The 21,735-nt window shown below is 44.7% G+C and overlaps 1 protein-coding gene across 1 annotated transcript; it reads right to left on the minus strand.

Annotated features, from left to right (window-relative positions):
* Positions 1-805: 805 nt before the first annotated feature.
* On the minus strand, positions 806-21,435 carry LOC136631239 (pantetheinase-like). The gene is made up of 7 exons (XM_066605570.1): positions 21,166-21,435; positions 17,485-17,615; positions 16,014-16,206; positions 5,831-6,122; positions 3,737-4,107; positions 1,638-1,802; positions 806-996 (listed from the first exon to the last, which is right to left on the minus strand). The coding sequence occupies exons 1-7, from the start codon at positions 21,367-21,369 to the stop codon at positions 871-873; spliced, it is 1,482 nt and encodes a 493-aa protein (XP_066461667.1). The 5' UTR covers positions 21,370-21,435; the 3' UTR covers positions 806-870.
* Positions 21,436-21,735: the final 300 nt, after the last annotated feature.

A 21,735-nucleotide genomic window follows, 5' to 3' on the forward strand; every position in this document is an offset into this window, starting at 1 on the left:
ACAGCCTGACCAATCAGAGGCAGCTCTCATTCACACCCATTCATGAATTCATGAATGGGTGAGTGAGTGCTGCCTCTGATTGGCTCAGCGCAGGGACCAATCAGGGGCAGCTCTCACTCACACCCATTCATGAATTCATGAATGGGTGTGAGTGAGAGCTGCCTCTGATTGGCTCAGCGCAGGGACCAATCAGGGGCAGCTCTCACTTACACCCATTGATGAATTCATGAATGGGTGTCAGTGAGAGCTGCCTCTGATTGGTCAGGCTGTGACCAATCAGAGGCAGCTCATTCAGCAGGTGGGGATTTTAAATCCCTGGCTGCTGAATACTACTCACAGCAGTTCAGGAGAACTGCCGCCGGCCGCGGCTGCACACCGTTTGCCGGGACAAGGTGAGTATATATTTTTTTCTGTTTTTACACATTTCTGGATGAATTTCAGGGAAGGGCTTATATATTTAATCCCTTCCCGAAAATTCATCCCGCGATCGCCCGCAGCGCATTGCTTTCAATGGAGCTAGCTGTATTGCCGACTCCATTGAATTCAATGCGCTGGACAGCTCCGGCCCGTTTCTATTGAACCGCGGCTTGGAGCAGTATTTTTGGGCGATTTTTCGGCCCCGGTCACGCGATTTTCCGATGCGCATCCGTCATGCGATCCGCTAATCGCGGGAAAAAACGCCCGTGTGACTAAGGCCTTAGTGATTACAACGCCCTGACCACTTTTGTGTGATTTTGCTTTGCTGTCCTAGTTTATATTGTGCAAGAAACGGTTTCAATAAAATATTCAGTAAAAAAAATACCAGTTGTTTTTGAAACATTTAATAAAACAAGGCCTGTATTCTTATAACAAAGTGATATTTTGGTATTTTTAAGACAATGTTGAAACATTTAAATCTGTTGGATCTTTCATATAATTTCTACCCAAAAGATTAACACTGAGAAGGGCCTTAGAACATACTTTCCGCCGACTCACCAAGCGCCCATCTTTCAACACCTAAACAATAAAGAGAAAAAACATTCATCACTGAAAAATAATATAGTATTTCACTTAATATCAATCTTTAGTTAAAAGAACAAAAAAATAAAAGCTACACACACTAACAAACTCCAATTAGTAACATTTATTGAGATGAAATGTGTAGACAAAGGTGTCACTGCTTCCTTATCTGCTTAAGACAAAATCAGTGAGAGTTTGTTAACTGCAAAACTGATGAAAACTCAGTGTGAGAGATCGAAACAGGAGAGTAACTTGAAGCTCCTGAGCCCCAATGCAAAACCTGTAACAGGGCCCCCAACTATAATGCTTTATTCATAGTATTGGGCTCCCTATATGGAGAAGAGAGGCCTTATGGGCCCCCTAAGGCTCCTTGGCCCGGGTGCAACCACATCCCCTGAATCCCCTATAGTTACGCCCCTGGAAATATAAAGTTTATGCAAACAACTTTCAGAAGACCCCATACAACAATTGTACAGAGACTCATTGAAGGCTACAAAAGCATTGCTTAAAGATCTGGATATAGATTAGCGAATGGTTAGACTAATAGTTAGGAAATAGTGGGCCTCAAAGTTTTGTAGGTTCATGAATGGCTCAATCTTCTCTACAATTACATGATTGGAAGGACAGTATAACATTACCTGAAATATTTTAAGATCCAACTGAACTCCACTGAGCAGGACTTCTGGATAGACGATGGTGGATTGAAATGTACCAGCTAATGAAAAGAACTCGAATTTGGTATATGCAGTGTCTGTAGCTACGTGACACGTCTCTAAGCTTGTACACTTCACCAGTGTACATATCTGAAAAAGAAAGGAAGACATTGTCATATCTCCCTTAAAGGGGTTTCCTGGGACTCCTGATATTGATGGCTTGTCAGTGGGGTTCCAACTCCTGACACCTCCATTGGAGAGTCACATTGGTGAGCTCTCATTGTCTTCCAACATGATAGACTCTAATGGGCTTTTTTCTGCCATTTTACGAGAAAAAAATAGCACAGCATGCTGTGCTATTTTTTCTGGAATTTATTATTTAACCACTAGATAGAAAAACCTTACAAAATACTGAACATAGCCTAAGGCCATTTTCATGTGATGTTTATTTTGCATGTATATTTCAATATTTTGTATCAGCATTTGTAAACCAATTATTTCTATTATACTTTCTCTGTTTACGTTCCACCACTGGATTTGGCTTAGAAATGCTGATGCAAAATACTGACCAATGTACTAATACCTAAGGTCTGGTTTACACAGGCATAAGGGCTTTTCAGCCAGGTAAATACATTGTGTATTTACGCAACCAAAGGTCATTTATGCCCACGTATTTTGCCTGCTCTGGTGTGTTTTTGTGTGCGCATACACTACCTATTTGTGTGTACAAAGAAGACTGCATGAAATCACATAGATTTTGTGCTTAAATACTTAAGGAATATGCAGGTTTCCTGTATATTTATGCATGCCCATTAATTTCAATGGGCTTCTATGATGAGTAATACACACCAAATAGGACTTGCCACATGTAGTATTGTGTTATTTTAAAATGGTTCGCTTTTCATGAAATTATATTTTTGAATACAATTGCCCCTTAAGTTCTATACATTCATAAATGGATAAGCATAAAATACATAAATATATCATTACTCCACCCATGCAATACAATTAATCATAACTACTGTATAGTTAAGCAAACCTTAATCTCTTGCATCCCCCACTGCCCCCCCCCCCCCCAAAAAAAAAAAGACTGGTGGATAGGCGCAACGCTCCATAAAAGATAGTGGGACGACAGCATGTATTATCCAACTTCTCTTTTATTAAGTATATTAAAAACCAGCATAGGATACACATTGCAGGTTGAATCCCTTCTTCAGTCTCGACATAGTGGAATGTCCCCGAATAAGACCCTTTTAGTGTTCTATGACTAACCACATTAACACAATATGTGACATTTCCTTCTCTTTCACGCCTGAGCAGATTCCAATCTGGTTACCCACAAGCCAGATTAAACCACCAAATAAAAGTTTACCAACAATTTTAATTTTGGCTGCCAAACTCCTCATTCCCCTCTGCTGGAGAGAAAAGGAACCCCCACAAATTTCTCAATGCTTGGAGAGTGTCAAACAAATATTCCACTTTGAGGAGGTTCTAACCTGAGAAATGGGTACAAGAGATTATTTCACAGCTCTTTGGTCGCCCTGGATTGGGTTTCAGGGTGAAAAACACAACACCCCACTCTAATTAATTGTGTTGCCTAACAATATATAAGATTTTATGCCTAAAACCTCGCTCTCTCAATCCTCTCTTTTTTTTAATTTGAAGAGCAAACAATCGTTCTTGCCATTTGTTCCCCCGCATCCTCCTTACAGTCCCCTCTGTCTCTCACATCCCCCCTAAATTTCCACCCTCAGTCATATCCATCCCCTCCCCACCTCCCCTTTTTTCCCTCTCTTTTATTTCTTTTTTCTTTTATAAATGCAGCTAGTGGTAATTCCGATCTTGCAAAGATGTTTTTTAGCGGACTCCAGTCCAGCTGTCTGATTGATTATTGTACATTGTAGTTTCTACATTACTACAGGGTTCGGCGCGACTACAAAGTGCTTCTTATTTTCTGCTTATTTACCTAATTAAAAAAAAAAACAAATATTGACAAGACATATATTTTTTTAATTATCTCTAATACCCTATTCCAAAATGTACACACTTATGCAATTGATAACAATGGGTAGGTGAATGCTTACCTCAACATAAAAGACTTGATGTGGTCCATGATAGCCATCATAAGCACCAAGTACATATACCTCATCATTTCTCTTTTCCAACATGCTGTAGTTCAGGTGACAGCAGAGATGATGGTGACAAACTGAAGTATATCCTCGAGGATCTGTCAGCTCAATCATTGTATAGCTATCAAGAAGAAGGTTCTGACGGAACACTTTACTGCTTGGTAAAGGTTTCTTAATCTGAGATGCATACTCATGCCATGTGACAGGTGACCATCCAGTGATGTTTCTGGTGTATGAGTTTAGTTCTGATATAAGCAAATGACCCTCATTGACCGTCTTGTTGTAGTAGTATTGTCCAAGCATATTCGGTGAAAATATTCCACTTCCTTAAAGAGAAAAGACCATCAATTTTAATTGTACATTTAACTGCATAAATTGTGCCATAAACTTTCTTACATGCTTTGTGTCACATTTGCTATCTTTTTAGACACTTTTAGACGCTTTTTCTGATTCGACCGAAAAAGGGGTGTGGCCAAAATTGTGCCAAAAAAAACGTACAAAATGGCACCAAAAATTTGACACAATTTTTAGTGGAAACTAAGCCAACTAATAGGTGGTATAAACTTAGACTGGACAGTTTTAAAATTTGACTGACTTACCATTCAGCTGTGATGAATTTGGTACATTTTAAGATTATCTGTCTTAGTTAGCACAGTCTAACTTTTAGACGGTATTCATAAATTTGCCCCCCACAGTCTTAAAATGCACCAGATTTATCAGAACTGGATGCTAAGGTTGTCCAGTCTAAGTTTATACCACCTATTATTCAGCATACTTTACTTACCCTTTTTTTTTTGGATGATTCGGAAAAAGTCTCCAAAAGTGTCCAAACACACATAGTAAGGCCTCATGTGTACGGGACGATTTACATTATTTAAACAGCTTGACTATTAAAATACTGTAATCTTTATTGTGTTATAAGGACCATTTACATGGGACAAATATTGCACAAAATTTGTTCAGAGAAAAATGTGCGATAATTGTTACGTCTGAAGGCAAAAACATTGCTTACTATTAGTTTACTTTTCTTTATCGCTTACTTTCAACCAGCATAAAACCCCGTTTTTGGAAATATTTTTTTTTTCCTAAATTGCTGTATTCAAAGTCCTATAAATTTTTTATTTTTCCTTGGACGGAGCCCTGAACCTATTTATTTGAACAGACATATTGACATGAGCTTTTTTTCTCCTTTAAAAATAAAATTACAGCATGTCCTATTTTAGGATGAAAATAGTATATTTAAATTTGCGTTGGACAGCACATGAACAAGAATTCTGTGGGCTGTTTGATGCAAGTTGCGCCCAGGAATCTTGAACGCAACTTTTAAAATGACTGTGTGCATATAGCCTTAGATGTGTAGAAACATAAGCATTTACTTAAAACCCATGTGCAGTTTCAAACACATCCTGTAAGGGCAAATGCCCACGGACAGAAATCTGCAGTGTTACACCGCAGCTATTAGGTTCTATTGAAGCTAATAGCTGAATGTTCACGCTGCAGAATTCCACCGTGGAATTCCGTAGCATGAAATAAGCCGCAGCATGTCCTATTTACCACCTGAATATGCGTGGCCGGCTTCCATTGGGGTCAATGGAAGCCAGCCGCCATGCTATACTTCCGCTGTAAGTACAGTGGAACACGTGACCCCACCCACGTCATGCGCTGTACTGCGCATGCGCATCGGCGGGTCAGGCGGGACGTGCACAGTGGATCCGGGAGGTGAGTATGGGGTCATTGGGAGGGCACCGTGATGGACTCCGCAGCAATATTCCGCAGGCGGAGTCCGTCACGGCCATGGGCATGAGCCCTTAGGTACAAAAGAGAACTCAACAAAACAATGAAATCTAAAACATTGTATACATTTCATCCTAAAACTTCAAATAAATAGAGAGAGGCTTTGCGAAAACAACAAATGACTTCATGAAAGCAACTAATTTCAGCCATATAATTACAAGTAAGAAATAGGTGGACAATCTTTTATAAGCTTTTTAACACAAATCCAATACTGGAGTGATAATAAGAATCCATAATGATAGTTCCACAGCATACCTGTCATGTCCAGGGTAATATCGTGTATATTGGAGGATAGGAGATTGGATCTCATTGCCAATGCCCATGATGAGTGAAAGTGAATTGCACTGTAGTGAGGAAGAGTATTAAACCACGCAGTTGTGAAAATAATTGTATCCACGTTGTGCTGAGTTACCAATACTACAGCCGGGTTATAGAATAGTATATCATAACAGATGAAAATTCCAAATTTCCCAAATGGCGTATCAAATGTACTTATCTCTGGTTTTTCTGGAACATTAAACTGGGATTCACCAAAAAAGAGATGGTACTGCAAAAAAAAAAAAAAGTTGTATAAATAATAAAAGATGAAGATTGAAGTGTTACCTCTCAAAGGTTTGCTGTATTTTTAAAGTTATGTAATTTGCACTTTCGAATTAATCAAGCATTTCCAAATAAAAAAAATTAATTTAGTTCAACAAGTCTGGCGGAGTGTTATATAGGACAGACAATATAGCCAAATTACCAGATTGTTATTTATTAGAGATGAGCGAGCACCAAAATGCTCGGGTGCTCGTTATTCGGGATGAACTTTTCGCGATGCTCGAGGGTTCGTTTCGAGTAACGAACCCCATTGAAGTCAATGGGCGACCCGAGCATTTTTGTATTTCGCCGATGCTCGCTAAGGTTTCCTTGTGTGAAAATCTGGGCAATTCAAGAAAGTGATGGGAACAACACAGCAACGGATAGGGCAGGCGAGGGGCTACATGTTGGGCTGCATCTCAAGTTCACAGGTCCCACTATTAACCCTTTCCAATCCATTTATTTTTTCTCACCCATTCTCCCCAGCTCCAAATAAATTGGAGCTGGGAGAATGGGTGAGAAAAAATACATTTTCCCTGCACCCTCCTGATCTGACAGAGTTCAGGAGGGTGCAGGGAGGGACCTGCTTACCTGACCGGCGTCTTGTGCATTCTCCTTCTGCCTCCCGGCTCGGCGATCATGTGACCGCTGGGGTCAGGTGACACCTGGCGGTCACATGATCGCCGGGTCGGGAGACAGAAGGGAGAATGCACAAGACGCCGGTCAGGTAAGCAGGTCCTTGCACGGTGCAGGCTCCCGGCTCGGCGTTCATGTGACCGCCGAGGGTCAGGTACCACCGGCAGTCACATGATCGCCGGCCGGAATCTATGCATTGCATAGCGCTAATTGAGCGCTATGTAATGTGTAAAGGAGTGGGCAGAAAGGGTTAAAAACCCTTTCTACCTTCTCCTTGGGGGTCCTCGATGAGGACCAGTGCAGGAATGCATCTGCACCCGATGTGTCTGATGATCGGGTGCAGATCCACTCCTGCACTGCAGTGTCGGGCCTGCCCCGACATCGGAGCTGTGGAGGGAAATGATGATGTCGGGGCAGGCCCGACATTGGACTGGAAAGGGTTAAGCCACAATAGCGGCAAGAGTGGGCCCCCCCCTCCCAAAAACTTTTACTTCTGAAAAGCCCTCATTAGCATGGCATACCTTAGCTAAGCACCACACTACCTCCAACAAAGCACAATCACTGCCTGCATGACACTCCACTGCCACTTCTCCTGGGTAACATGCTGCCCAACCGCCCCCCCTCCCCCCCACAGCGCACACCAAAGTGTCCCTGCGCAGCCTTCAGCTGCCCTAATGCCTCACCACCCTCATGTCTATTTAGAAGTGCGTCTGCCATGAGGAGGAACCGCAGGCACACACTGCAGAGGTTGGCACGGCTAGGCAGCGACCCTCTTTAAAAGTGGCGGGGCGATAGCCCACAATGCTGTACAGAAGCAATGAGAAATAGAATCCTGTGCCACCGCCATCAGGAGCTGCACACGTGGGCATAGCAATGGGGAACCTATGTGTCACACACTATTCATTCTGTCAAGGTGTCTCTGCATGCCCCAGTCAGACTGGTAATATGTACCTTAACAGTAACCGCGTTGGTGGTAATGTGGTGGTGACTGCGGACCTAGTAGCGCGGTTTTATTTTGTTGGTTTTCGGAATGTGGCCAGGATTAAGTGGGCCGTGGCGGGGGGATGGTGGGGGGTCTCTCTTGTAGTGTCGGTAAAGGTGAAATTCTTGGACTGCCACCAGACGAACCAATGCAAAGGCATTTGCCAAGAATGTTTGTTTTCCCTGTTGGAGGAGGAGGGGGATGTTTTTGAGGCACTACGTGTCCTCTACACGTGTCCGTGGTTATATGCACCTTTACAGTAACCGCGTTGGTGGGAAATGGCCTCGCCGCCATCATGTCTTTGGGAAGCCTCTGTTTCCACACCCCAGAGACATACCATTAGCAGCGGTATAGGCAGAGCCCAGAATTCGTAACATTTCAGCCGTAGCATTTAGGACAGGCCCCACTAACATATCACTAGCAGCATTATAGCGGGAGCGCAGTCTTCGTTCCATGTCAGCAATAGTAGCACTCAAGACAGGCCCCACTAACATATCACTAGCAGGATTATAGCGGGAGCGCAGTCTTCGTTCCATGTCAGCAATAGTAGCACTCAAGACAGCCCCCACTAACATATCACTAGCAGCATTATAGCGGGAGCGCAGTCTTCGTTCCATGTCAGCAATAGTAGCACTCAAGACAGGCCCCAGTAACAATTCCGAAGCAGCAGTATAGTGGGAGCGCAGTCTTCGTTCCATTTCAGTAGCTGCAGTATAGCCAAGGCCCAAGTTACATTTATGTAGCTAAAGTGTAGGCCAACCCCACACACACTTCTGTACCATGAGTGCAGGTGAAGAACATACAAATTGCTATGATTACACTGTAGGTGAGGGCCCCAAAAAATTGGTGTACCAACAGTACTAATGTACCTCAGTAAAAATTGGCCATGCCCAACCAAGATGGCAGGTGAAACCCATTAATCGCTTTGGTTAATGTGGCTTAAGTGGTAACTAGGCCTGGAGGCAGCCCAGTTTAACGAAAAATTGGTTCAAGTTAAAGTTTCAACGCTTTTAAGAGCATTGAAACATATAAAAATTGTTTCGAAAAATTAGATGAGTGAGCCTTGTGGCCCTAAGAAAAATTGCCCGTTCAGCGTGATTACCTGAGGTTTCAGGAGGAGGAGCAGGAGGAGGAGGAGGAATATTAGACACAGATTGATGAAGCAGAAATGTCCCAGTTTTGGATGGTGAGAGAGAACGTAGCTTCCATCCGCGGGTGCAGCCTACGTATTGCTTACGTATCGCTGCTGTCCGCTGGTGGAGAAGAGAAGTCTGGGGAAATCCAGGCTTTGTTCATCTTGATGAGTGTTAGCCTGTCGGCACTGTCGGTTGACAGGCGGGTACGCTTATCTGTGATGATTCCCCCAGCCGCACTAAACACCCTCTCCGACAAGACGCTAGCCGCAGGACAAGCAAGCACCTCCAGGGCATACAGCGCTAGTTCAGGCCATGTGTCCAGCTTCGACACCCAGTAGTTGTAGGGGGCAGAGGCGTCACCGAGGATGGTCGTGCGATCGGCTACGTACTCCCTCACCATCCTTTTACAGTGCTCCCGCCGACTCAGCCTTGACTGGGGAGCGGTGACACAGTCTTGCTGGGGAGCCATAAAGCTGGCCAGGCCCTTAAAGACTGTTGCACTGCCTGGGCTGTACATGCTGCTCGATCTACGCACCTCCCCTGCTACCTGGCCCTCGGAACTGCGCCTTCTGCCACTAGCGCTGTCGGATGGGAATTTTACCATCAGCTTGTCCGCCAGGGTCCTGTGGTATAGCAACACTCTCGAACCCCTTTCCTCTTCGGGAATGAGACTGGGAAGGTTCTCCTTATAGCGTGGGTCGAGCAGTGTGTACACCCAGTAATCCGTAGTGGCCAGAATGCGTTGAATGCGAGGGTCACGAGAAAGGCATCCTAACATGAAGTCAGCCATGTGTGCCAGGGTACCTGTACGCAACACATGGCTGTCCGCACTAGGAAGATCACTTTCAGGATCCTCCTCCTCCTCCTCAGGCCATACACGCTGAAATGATGACAGGCAAGCAGCATGGGTACCGTCAGCAGTGGGCCAAGCTGTCTCTTCCCCCTCCTCCTCATCCTCCTCATCCTCCTCCTCCTCCTCCTGAACGCGCTGAGATATAGACAGGAGGGTGCTCTGACTATCCAGCGACATACTGTCTTCCCCCGGCTCTGTTTCCGAGCGCAAAGCGGCTGCCTTTATGGTTTGCAGGGAACTTCTCAAGATGCATAGCAGAGGAATGGTGACGCTAATGATTGCAGCATCGCCGCTCACCACCTGGGTAGACTGCTCAAAGTTTCGAAGGACCTGGCAGATGTCTGCCAACCAGGCCCACTCTTCTGAAAAGAATTGAGGAGGCTGACTCCCACTGCGCCGCCCATGTTGGAGTTGGTATTCCACTATAGCTCTACGCTGCTCATAGAGCCTAGCCAACATGTGGAGCGTAGAGTTCCACCGTGTGGGCACGTCGCACAGCAGTCGGTGCACTGGCAGATTAAAGCGATGTTGCAGGGTGCGCAGGGTGGCAGCGTCCGTGTGGGACTTGCGGAAATGTGCGCAGAGCCGGCGCACCTTTACGAGCAGGTCTGACAAGCGTGGGTAGCTTTTCAGAAAGCGCTGAACCACCAAATTAAAGACGTGGGCCAGGCATGGCACGTGCGTGAGGCTGCCGAGCTGCAGAGCCGCCACCAGGTTACGGCCGTTGTCACACACGACCATGCCCGGTTGGAGGCTCAGCGGCGCAAGCCAATGGTCCGTCTGCTCTGTCAGACCCTGCAGCAATTCGTGGGCCATGTGCCTCCTATCTCCTAAGCTGAGTAGTTTCAGCACGGCCTGCTGACGCTTTCCCACCGCTGTGCTGCCACGCCGCGCGACACCGACTGCTGGCGACGTCCTGCTGCTGCTGACACATCTAGATTGCGAGACAGAGGTTGAGGAGGAGGAGGAGGAGGAGGGTGCTTTAGTGGAAGAAGCATACACCGCCGCAGATACCACCACCGAGCTGGGGCCCGCAATTCTGGGGGTGGGTAGGACGTGAGCGGTCCCAGGCTCTGACTCTGTCCCAGCCTCCACTAAATTCACCCAATGTGCCGTCAGGGAGATGTAGTGGCCCTGCCCGCCTGTGCTTGTCCACGTGTCCGTAGTTAAGTGGACCTTGCCACTAACCGCATTGGTGAGGGCGCGTACAATGTTGCGGGAGACGTGGTCGAGCAGGGCTGGGACGGCACATCGGGAAAAGTAGTGGCGACTGGGAACTGAGTAGCGCGGGGCCGCCGCCGCCATCATAGCTTTGAAGGACTCCGTTTCCACAACCCTATACGGCAGCATCTCAAGGCTGATAAATTTGGCTATGTGGACGGTTAACGATTGAGCGTGCGGGTGCGTGGTGGCGTACTTGCGCTTGCGCTCCAACACTTGCGCTAGCGACGGCTGGACTGTGCGGTGCGAGACATTGCTGGATGGGGCCGAGGACAGCGGAGGTGAGGGTGTGGGTGCAGGCCATGAGACGGTTGTGCCTGTGTCCTGAGAGGGAGGTTGGATCTCAGTGGCAGGTTGGGGCACAGGGGGAGAGGCAGCGGTGCAAACCGGAGGCGGTGAACGGCCTTCGTCCCACCTTGTGGGGTGCTTGGCCATCATATGTCTGCGCATGCTGGTGGTGGTGAGGCTGTTGGTGGTGGCTCCCCGGCTGATCTTGGCGCGACAAAGGTTGCACACCACTGTTCGTCAGTCGTCAGGCGTCTCTGTGAAAAACTGCCAGACCTTAGAGCACCTCGGCCTCTGCAGGGTGGCATGGCGCGAGGGTGTGCTTTGGGAAACACTTGGTGGATTATTCGGTCTGGCCCTGCCTCTACCCCTGGCCACCGCACTGCCTCTTGCAACCTGCCCTGCTGATGCCCTTGCCTCCCCCTCTGAAGACCTGTCCTGAGTAGGCGTTGCACACCAGGTGGGGTCAGTCACCTCATCGTCCTGCTGCTCTTCCTCCGAATCCTCTGTGCGCTGCTCCCTTGGACTTACTGCCCTTACTACTACCTCACTGCAAGACAACTGTGTCTCATCGTCATCGTCCTCCTCACCCACAGAAACTTCTTGAGATAGTTGGCGGAAGTCCCCAGCCTCTTCCCCCGGACCCCGGGAACTTTCGAATGGTTGGGCATCAGTGACGATAAACTCCTCTGGTGGGAGAGGAACCACTGCTGCCCAATCTAAGCAGGGGCCCGAGAACAGTTCCTGGGAGTGTTCCCGCTCCTGAGCAGGTGTCATTGTAGTGGAGTGAGGAGGCTGGGAGGAAGGAGGAGCAGCAGACAGAGGATTCGGATATGCAGCAGTGGACGGCGCAGAACTGTGGCTGGACGATAGGTTGCTCGAAGCACTTTCTGCAATCCAGGACAGGACCTGCTCACACTGCTCATTTTCTAATAAAGGTCTCCCGCGTGGACCCATTAATTGGGCGATGAATGTGGGGACGCCAGAAACGTGCCTCTCTCCTAATCGCGCAGCAGTCGGCTGCGACACACCTGGATCAGGAGCTCGGCCTGTGCCCACACCCTCACTTGGGCCTACGCGTCCTCGGCCACGTCCACGTCCACGTCCTCTAGGCTTACCCCTACCCCTCAGCATGCTGTATTACCAGTGATTTGATTTCCCAGGCAGGAAATAAATTGGCGCAAGCCTGCAGGCCAAATATAATTTCTTTTCCTTTTTTGCAAAGGGAAGCACCCACTGCGTATATTCAATGAACAAGAAGTTTAATATCTGTGGTGTGGCCCTCAAAAAGTGTCACACAACTATAGTGTAGCAGAGTTATTAACTCTAGCAGAGCAGGTATTTGCCAGTCAGGAAAGACAATGGCGCAAGGCTGCACTCAACCGTAGCTGGTTGCGTCTGATTTTTGTACGTTGTCCACGCAGCACACACGTACACGGAGACCTTAGGACTGACACAGGCAGGCCAAATATAATTTCTTTTCCTTTTTTGCAAAGGGAAGCACCCACTGCGTATATTCAATGAACAAGAAGTTTAATATCTGTGGTGTGGCCCTCAAAAAGTGTCACACAACTATAGTGTAGCAGAGTTATTAACTCTAGCAGAGCAGGTATTTGCCAGTCAGGAAAGACAATGGCGCAAGGCTGCACTCAACCGTAGCTGGTTGCGTCTGATTTTTGTACGTTGTCCACGCAGCACACACGTACACGGAGACCTTAGGACTGACACAGGCAGGCCAAATATAATTTCTTTTCCTTTTTTGCAAAGGGAAGCACCCACTGCATATATTCAATGAACAAGAAGTTTAATATCTGTGGTGTGGCCCTCAAAAAGTGTCACACAACTATAGTGTAGCAGAGTTATTAACTCTAGCAGAGCAGGTATTTGCCAGTCAGGAAAGACAATGGCGCAAGGCTGCACTCAACCGTAGCTGGTTGCGTCTGATTTTTGTACGTTGTCCACGCAGCACACACGTACACGGAGACCTTAGGACTGACACAGGCAGGCCAAATATAATTTCTTTTCCTTTTTTGCAAAGGGAAGGACCCACTGCGTATATTCAATGAACAATAACTTTTAGAACTGTAGTGTGGCCCTCAAAAAGTGTCACACAACTATAGTGTAGCAGAGTTATTAACTCTAGCAGAGCAGGTATTTGCCAGTCAGGAAAGACAATGGCGCAAGCCTGCAGTAAACCGTAGCTGGTTGCGTCTGACTTTTGTACGTTGTCCACGCAGCACACACGTACACGGAGACCTTAGGACTGACACAGGCAGGCCAAATATAATTTCTTTTCCTTTTTTGCAAAGGGAAGCACCCACTGCGTATATTCAATGAACAAGAAGTTTAATATCTGTGGTGTGGCCCTCAAAAAGTGTCACACAACTATAGTGTAGCAGAGTTATTAACTCTAGCAGAGCAGGTATTTGCCAGTCAGGAAAGACAATGGCGCAAGGCTGCACTCAACCGTAGCTGGTTGCGTCTGATTTTTGTACGTTGTCCACGCAGCACACACGTACACGGAGACCTTAGGACTGACACAGGCAGGCCAAATATAATTTCTTTTCCTTTTTTGCAAAGGGAAGCACCCACTGCGTATATTCAATGAACAAGAAGTTTAATATCTGTGGTGTGGCCCTCAAAAAGTGTCACACAACTATAGTGTAGCAGAGTTATTAACTCTAGCAGAGCAGGTATTTGCCAGTCAGGAAAGACAATGGCGCAAGGCTGCACTCAACCGTAGCTGGTTGCGTCTGATTTTTGTACGTTGTCCACGCAGCACACACGTACACGGAGACCTTAGGACTGACACAGGCTGGCCAAATATAATTTTTTGTCCTTTTTAGCAAAGGGAAGCACCCACTGCGTATATTCAATGAACAATAACTGTGTTGTGGCCCTGCCTACACAATTCTGTCCCTGTAGTATCAATGGAGGGTGCAATGCTCTGCACAGACGATTTTTAGAAAAAAAAAAATATGCAACACTGCTAACAGCAGCCAGCACAGTACTGCACACGCTTAAATTTGGCCCTAGAAAGGACCGTTGAGGTTCTTGAAGGCTACACTCACTCCTAACACTGTCCCTGCCTATACACCACTTCTGTCGCTAATGCCGGGTGCAATGCTCTGCACTGCCGATTTTGAGAAAAAAAAAAAACACTGCTAGCAGCAGCCTGCACACAGGTAGATGTGGCCCTGAGAAGGACCGTTGGGGTTCTTGAAGCCTACACTGACTCCTAACGCTCTCCCTACAGCAGCACCAGCACGATAGTACTTTCCCTCAGCTAACTCACAAGGCATGTGTGGCGAGCCGCGGGAGGGGCCGACTTTTATGTTCGGGTGACATCTGATCTCCCCAGCCACTCACAGCAGGGGGGTGGTATAGGGCTTGAACGTCACAGGGGGAAGTTGTAATGCCTTCCCTGTCTTTCAATTGGCCAGAAAAGCGCGCTAACGTCTCAGAGAGGAAACTGAAAGTAACCAGAACACCGTGTGGTGCTCGTTACGAGTAACGAGCATCCCGAACACCCTAATATTCGCACGAATATCAAGCTCGGACGAGTACGTTCGCTCATCTCTATTATTTATGCAAAAATATATTTAGTTTCAACTAGAAAGAATAGCAACTATAGACTCTATTGGGAGCTAATGTGAATTCCACTTACCACCAGGAAAATGTGCTGACAACTAAGTTACTGCTGTTGATTGAATAACATAATTATACAGAAATGCACTACTGAGTAGATATACTGTACGTATATGCACACACCCTTGTCGCAAGCTATATAGAACCACTCTAAATGTAGAGCTTCTCAATGGTGTCTATGTACAGCGCTGGAAGTAGTGCTTTAAAGTATAGCAGTTAGGGGAAGAAAACATGAATCCAGGCCATTTAGCGCAAATCTATCAGCTTGAATATACTGTCCAAACTGTAGGCATATACAGGAAGAGCTAAGCAGATTGATATACTGAGTCTTTTCTCATAAAACTTTATAACTTGTATTTTATTCATTTAAATCCCGCACGTTCTGAGCTGACTGGTCCAATAGGCGGTCCTATTAGTGATTGACAGCTGTGTATGACTGTACATCCAGAGGTAGTTATCAATCACTGATAGGACTGCCTATTGGGATATTCAACTCAGAATGTGCAGAGATATAAATGAATAAAATACGAGTTATATTAAATTGTTCCCCACAAAACTAGATATCAATCTGCTCAGCTCCTCCTGCTCTGTACCATCATGCAGTTTAGACAGCATGTTCCAGCTTACAGTCTCCTTTTAAAGTCATCGATGCTGCAATGTCTCCTTACTTGGTCATGGCATGAACATAGAAAAGGGGATCCATCAAATCTGCGGCTACCAGCCAGTCACTCACAATGCAAAAGCCAAAGCTAACGAAGGCCTAAGCCATACAACACAAACTAATGTACATGCTATGGTATACTTTTTTCCTAGCATATGGAATTCATTGTGTTTGCACATTACAGACTGAAATCTGTCTGAAAAAATAAAAATGATCAAATATATATTTTTCGACGTATTGGTTAAACAGAATTGGTAAAAAATGTAAAGCACACTTAAAAAGACATCTGATCATAACTTTATTTTTGGCAGTAGACATAGGTTTTTTTCCTTTTTTTAAATTTCAAACCTATATTTTCTAAATGCGGTGTGAGCAGAGCCATATCCCATTCTTCTCTGCCGTCTAATCTGTAATTTACAAGGATTCATTCACATTACCTTGTTATAACGAGCTATAAGTTTTCCTTCCGGATCAAACACAACAGTAGTATCATAGAAATAATATCCATCCGGAGGACAGGAGGAGTCAGTAGTATTGCAAGGTTTTTTGTCCCCAATGTTTGCAGCAAAATAAATGGAATTGTTTTTTGCAATGCAGCTTAGTCTTTTCTGAACTGGTGCTTGACCAAACCTAAATGAGTTTCCAGTAAGGGAAGTAAAATTACATCCATTAGTGTCCTCTTCACTACAGCCAAAATGAAACAATACAACAGTCTGTTTAATAAATAGTGAAATCTGTTCTAAACAGTGGTGTAACTTCAAAATCCTCAATGCAACATCAGTAATAGGACCCCACCTACTATCTAGCGATTACAATACTTGTGTCTTATGGCAAAGAAACATTTAGGGCCCCTCAGACTTAAGGTCAGGGTACAGCTGCTACTTCCGCATCCCTATATATATAGTGATCATGGGAGATTTTAACTATCCAGACATTTGTTGGGAATCTCTCTAAGGTAAAGTAATGGATCCAACAACTTCTTATTCGCTCTTGTTGACAACTTTATCTTCCAAAGGGTAGAAGAGAAAACCACGGGATCTGCTATCTTGGACCTAATTCTTACCAACAGAGAGGGAATGGTTGAGGAAGTATGGGTGGCTGGGACCTTAGGAGGCAGTGATCATGCTATCCTTGAGTTCTGGATAAAAAGAGGAAGAAGACCTGAGAAGACTCAGACCTCAAGGTTGGATTTCAGAAAGGCAGATTTTAATGGACTCAGAAAGAGGGTAGAAAGTATCCAATGGCTTGATGTTCTTAAGGACAGAAATGTCCAAGAAGGTTGGGAAATATTGCAAAATGAGATTCTCAAAGCACAATCGTTAACAATCCCTAAAAGAAGGAAGAATAGGAAGCATTTAAAGAGACCAGGATGGATGAACACAGAACTTGCACAAGTGTTAAAAACAAAGGAAAATATGTTTATCCAATGGAAAGAGAGGGGAAATATCTAAAGACGAATATAATGCAGTCTGCAGAAACTGTAGGGCCAGTGTCAGAAAAGCTAAAGCTAATATAAACCACCCACAGCATGCCCCATTTTGTGTGGGTTACTCGCATGGATGGCTCCCAAGGCTTCCATTGAAGCCTATCGGATCTGTCCGGTCCTGCAACACACCTGCAGCTGTATCTGTGCTGTGCTGCAGGACCGCGGAAAAGCAGGAATTAAAAAAAAATAATGTGCACGGTGCATGCGCGCAACACGCTGCCAGCGTGCCAAGCACATCCGCCGGGCCAGAGACAGAAGATCCGGCCATGACGGAGGGGAGACCTGCAGCGTCCAGAGAGGTAAATATAATCAATTTTGAGGCCTCATGTGTGCGGGAAAGGAGAGACCTGCTGCGGGATTCAGCATGGAGAATCCGTGCGGGCCCGAATTTCCCCATGGACATGAGGCCTCACAGTATATACCTGTGGGGATCATTGCATGGAATCCAGTTGACAGCAGGGTCTGGTATATCTTCTAGATAAGGAAATACAGTTTCTCTGCTTAAATCAAAACAACATATAGCATATTCTGGTGTAACTATGATGTGCGCTCCCTGCAGAGACAAGAACATATTTTACTTCAAGGACATACAAAGTAATAAATATACATTTTTTAATATAAAGTGGATCATACTGTAAATGATATGAAAAATAACACAGAGATTTTGGATCATCACAGAGTTTATTCAATAAAAAGTTATTGAACACCCATATCCTCAATGTAAAAATGCTATGTCTTCTTTAAAGTGAACCTGACATCAACTATAACCACATAGTTTATGCTAAGTTACGGTGCTTATAGTTTAGGTGACATGGAATCTAGTGAACCTCTTTTCATATTCACCCACATCCCCGGCAAAGTAAGCATGCACACAGCCTTCTGCGAAGAGTCACACTGACTGTGCTTGCCCTGACTTTGTCGGGAACACTGCAGGAATGGAAGACCAGGTGAAAAAAAACACAATAAAACAAGCATATGAACCCCCATGGAGCAGGAAATCGTTGTGCAGTTCATTTCCACATACAACAGACTACACCGCTTCACGCAGAAATCCAATGGATGTGAAACCTTTCAGAATCACCTCCTCCTGTCCACACACAGATAATGCCTCAGAACCGCATCTTTGAAATCAAACCCACATAGAAACTGGAACAATGTTTATTATCAGAATTCCATTGATAGGACATCAAGTGGTCCCCGCCAGGCACTATCTGAAGAAAACTCACACTAGTTTAATACTCTTAAAATCAGTGAAGTAGTCTTTAATGATCATACTTGCAAAAGTGTAAATGGCATCAGCATTTAAACATGTTTACTGCAAAAAAAAAGGCATCAATTTGTGTGGCACTATCGGAATTGGACCACCACTGATTTGCAAAGGGTTGCCTTTTCCGATGAATCGCGTTTTTTGTCACTATTCTCCCCTGCAGGTGAACCCTTGTCTCGCCGCTGCAGGGGATATCCCTCCAGCCCCGCTGAGATGAAGGGAAACCTCACAGACAAACGGGTTTTCTTGGGGCTTTTCTTCATCTCTCTCCCCCTACTATGGGGTGATTCCCCTGTAGTGAGGAGATAGAGGTGGAGTGGCTATAGGGCTTTCCTGAAAGCAGGGAGAGAGAGAGCAGGCTAGAGGGAATATTGAAAGATCATTTTTGAGTGTAAAGAGGCCTTTTAACCCACTTGGCCTCCAGGTGTGTTTGTCTGGGACAAACTGGAAATGTTTCTATGAAGGACAGAACACTGGGTAACGGTACAAGCTGAAGGCTTGTTTAAACAGAATAACATTTTTGGCAGCATAAAAAAAGGCTAAATGTTAGTTTATTGATGAATGATATTGAGGATTATAAATAATTTACTAACGAATAATATATGGCTGATATGAGGAAGGCTGAACTTAATAGACACTTCTTTTTTTTTACGGACTTATTTTTTACTAGAATACAGCCATTTGAATGGCTGAAAGTGAGAATTACTTGTCCATATATACAAAATCACATAAAAAGAAAATGGAATGGTTGGGAAATCTTTTAGATAATATAGGCTCTAATGTTCTGGGGGCTAATATAAGCCTATTGCAAATAATGGTGCTGTGAATTGTGAACACTTTGTAGTAGACATGATAATTAGTTAGTATAAAATGTCTATTGATTTGTATAAACCAAATGTATTACGCTACTGTAATGACTTTTAACTCTGTGGAGGTTAATGGCCACACAATCTCATCATGGTAGTTGCTGGACAATGGCATGTTGGAAGATGTGTGATATAATGTTAGCCTAATACATAAGTTGCACAAGCAGCCTCTAAGAGTTAAAAGTCCTAATACTACATGTATACCTGTATTCAATACTGGGTGGTTTCCTAGTCCTTTCCCATCCCCCACACTGACTTCTCCAACAAAAGAGATACTTTCAGTTTTGACCGCATGTTGATAAGACAAAGGCTCCTATGTAGACTGGACTTTAGAGAGGTGTGGGGAGGGGGTGGCGGGGAATTCTATATAACCCAGCGAATAAGAATATATATATGTTACTGATGTAATCTGTTAAACGCCCATAAAGGGCAGGTATTATGTGTTTCAATAAATGAGGCTGTCTGGGCGTTTATGTTGAGAGCCATTTTGGACATGAGACTGATACCTTACGTCTAACTTGGTCAGTGTGCGCATACTGTTTTTTTACACAATTAGGAAGCTACAGAATACCCTAAAACCTGCTGGAGAAAACCATATTCCAGCTCAACTTTATTAGTTCAAACACAATGTAGCTGTGTTGGCCCCAGCAATCACTGACACCCCAATGAAAGTGAAGCTTTATGAAAATGGAACCTGAACATACTGTACATGATGTAGCATCAAAGACGCTTATGGTATATTCACATGTGCAGTTTTTTTATGCTGATTTTGAGGCCAAAACAAGGTAAAAATCATTAAAGGAGAGAAAGAATAAAAGGACAGATACAACTTTTTTTATTTTGTCTTCAAAAACTGCATATAAAAATCGGAACAAAAACTGCATGTCTAACCACAGCCTTAGGGCTCCTACCCACTAGCGGTTTTTTTCACTGTGAAATTCGCAGGTTTTTTTTTTCTACAGGTGGTCTATGGGACTTGTAATGTTAAAATCGCGATTTTGCGCAATCGCGATTTTAGCTTTACAACTGCCATAGCCCAAAGACTCCTGCAGAAAAAAAAAAACGCTGCGAATTTCGCAGTAAAAAAAACGCTAGTGGGTAGGAGCCCTTAGGGATCAGTCACACGGGTGCATCGGCGCCCGTGTTACTACAGGTAGCAGGCGGCCGTACCTGAAGACGGACGTCTCTCTGCAGCGCCGGAGGAAAGAACATGTGACTGGCTTCATTGCCGGTCATGTGTTCTTTCATCAGCGCTGCAGAGAGACGTCCATCTTCTTTCTGCAGTAACGGCTCAGTCGCACAGGCGCATCAACGCCGGTGTACGGGTGCCGATGTGCCCGTGTGACTGAGCCCTTAGGCTGCCTTCACATGGGTGAGAAAATCGTGCAATTTTTGAACGATGTAGGAGTGTGAGAAAACAGAATTATGAAACCCATGATTTTCAATTATTTCATTTCCATGTGCGATGTTTCCTGTTCTGCGAAATTTGGAAATCGCTGCATGCCATATCTTTCTGCGTTTTGCTATTTTGTCTTGCCCATGTTTCCCTATGGAATCTTCGATTTACTGCATCGCAACGCATGAACTTGCAATGCTCGTGCGATGTGTTTTTAACATTAGCAACTCCTGTTGTTGTCTATCGCATAAGAAAAACACAGAATGATGTGATGTGCGATCGTTTTCAAGGAATGTCCCCATCGTCAAAAAAAGGAGGAAGGTGGATCCAGGGAACTACAGGCCTGTGAGTCTGACTTCTATTCCGGGAAAGATCTTTGAACAAATTATTAAACAGCATGTATGCAAGTACTTGGATGAGAATGGAGTAATTAACCAGAGCCAGCATGGGTTTGTAACATACAAGTCATGCCAGATGAATCTACTGTACATAGCTACATGTAAAAATGTTTTATTGCGGTTTCATTTTATAACATATTAGAAAGCATTAATGTTAGTAAAGAGATCAATGTTACCTTTTGTGCTGCAGTTATTACTGCTCTTTCCAAAACATCTATATTTCTGTTCATAAGCGCCAAAGCTTCCTCCTGTGTTACAAGTGCCTGACTTGGGTCTGGGAAAAAAGGAACATGCTCATAGACTGCAGCAACAAATGTATCCAGGGAATAACTGAATCTTAGGATGCAAGCTACACAGATCAAAAGACTCGGCAAAAGCATAGCGCCGAGAAATCAGTAACTGCAGTACTTTTTATGTAGAGCACTTTATAGGCAATGGAAATGCAATGTGAGAAGAACACTAAACAGGAAACATATTAAACAGTGTTGTGAAATCTAGGTTGTGAGACAAGATTTGCATGTTCTGTAAATACTGAGCATTGTGCAACTCTTAAACTGGAAGGAAGCAGAAGATCAGGTATTAGGATGAACACTTATTAGTGACACTCCTTTGAAAACTAATGACAGACAGTACAAAGATATGCACACCATAATCAGTATAGAAATTTACTAAGACTAGCATAACAAAACATGGCTTATTCATATTGATATCTAGCAGCTCTGTTTTCTTATTTTGTTATCAAAACC

This window comes from Eleutherodactylus coqui, chromosome 1, assembly GCF_035609145.1.
Source record: "Eleutherodactylus coqui strain aEleCoq1 chromosome 1, aEleCoq1.hap1, whole genome shotgun sequence".
Classification (NCBI taxonomy): domain Eukaryota; kingdom Metazoa; phylum Chordata; class Amphibia; order Anura; family Eleutherodactylidae; genus Eleutherodactylus; species Eleutherodactylus coqui.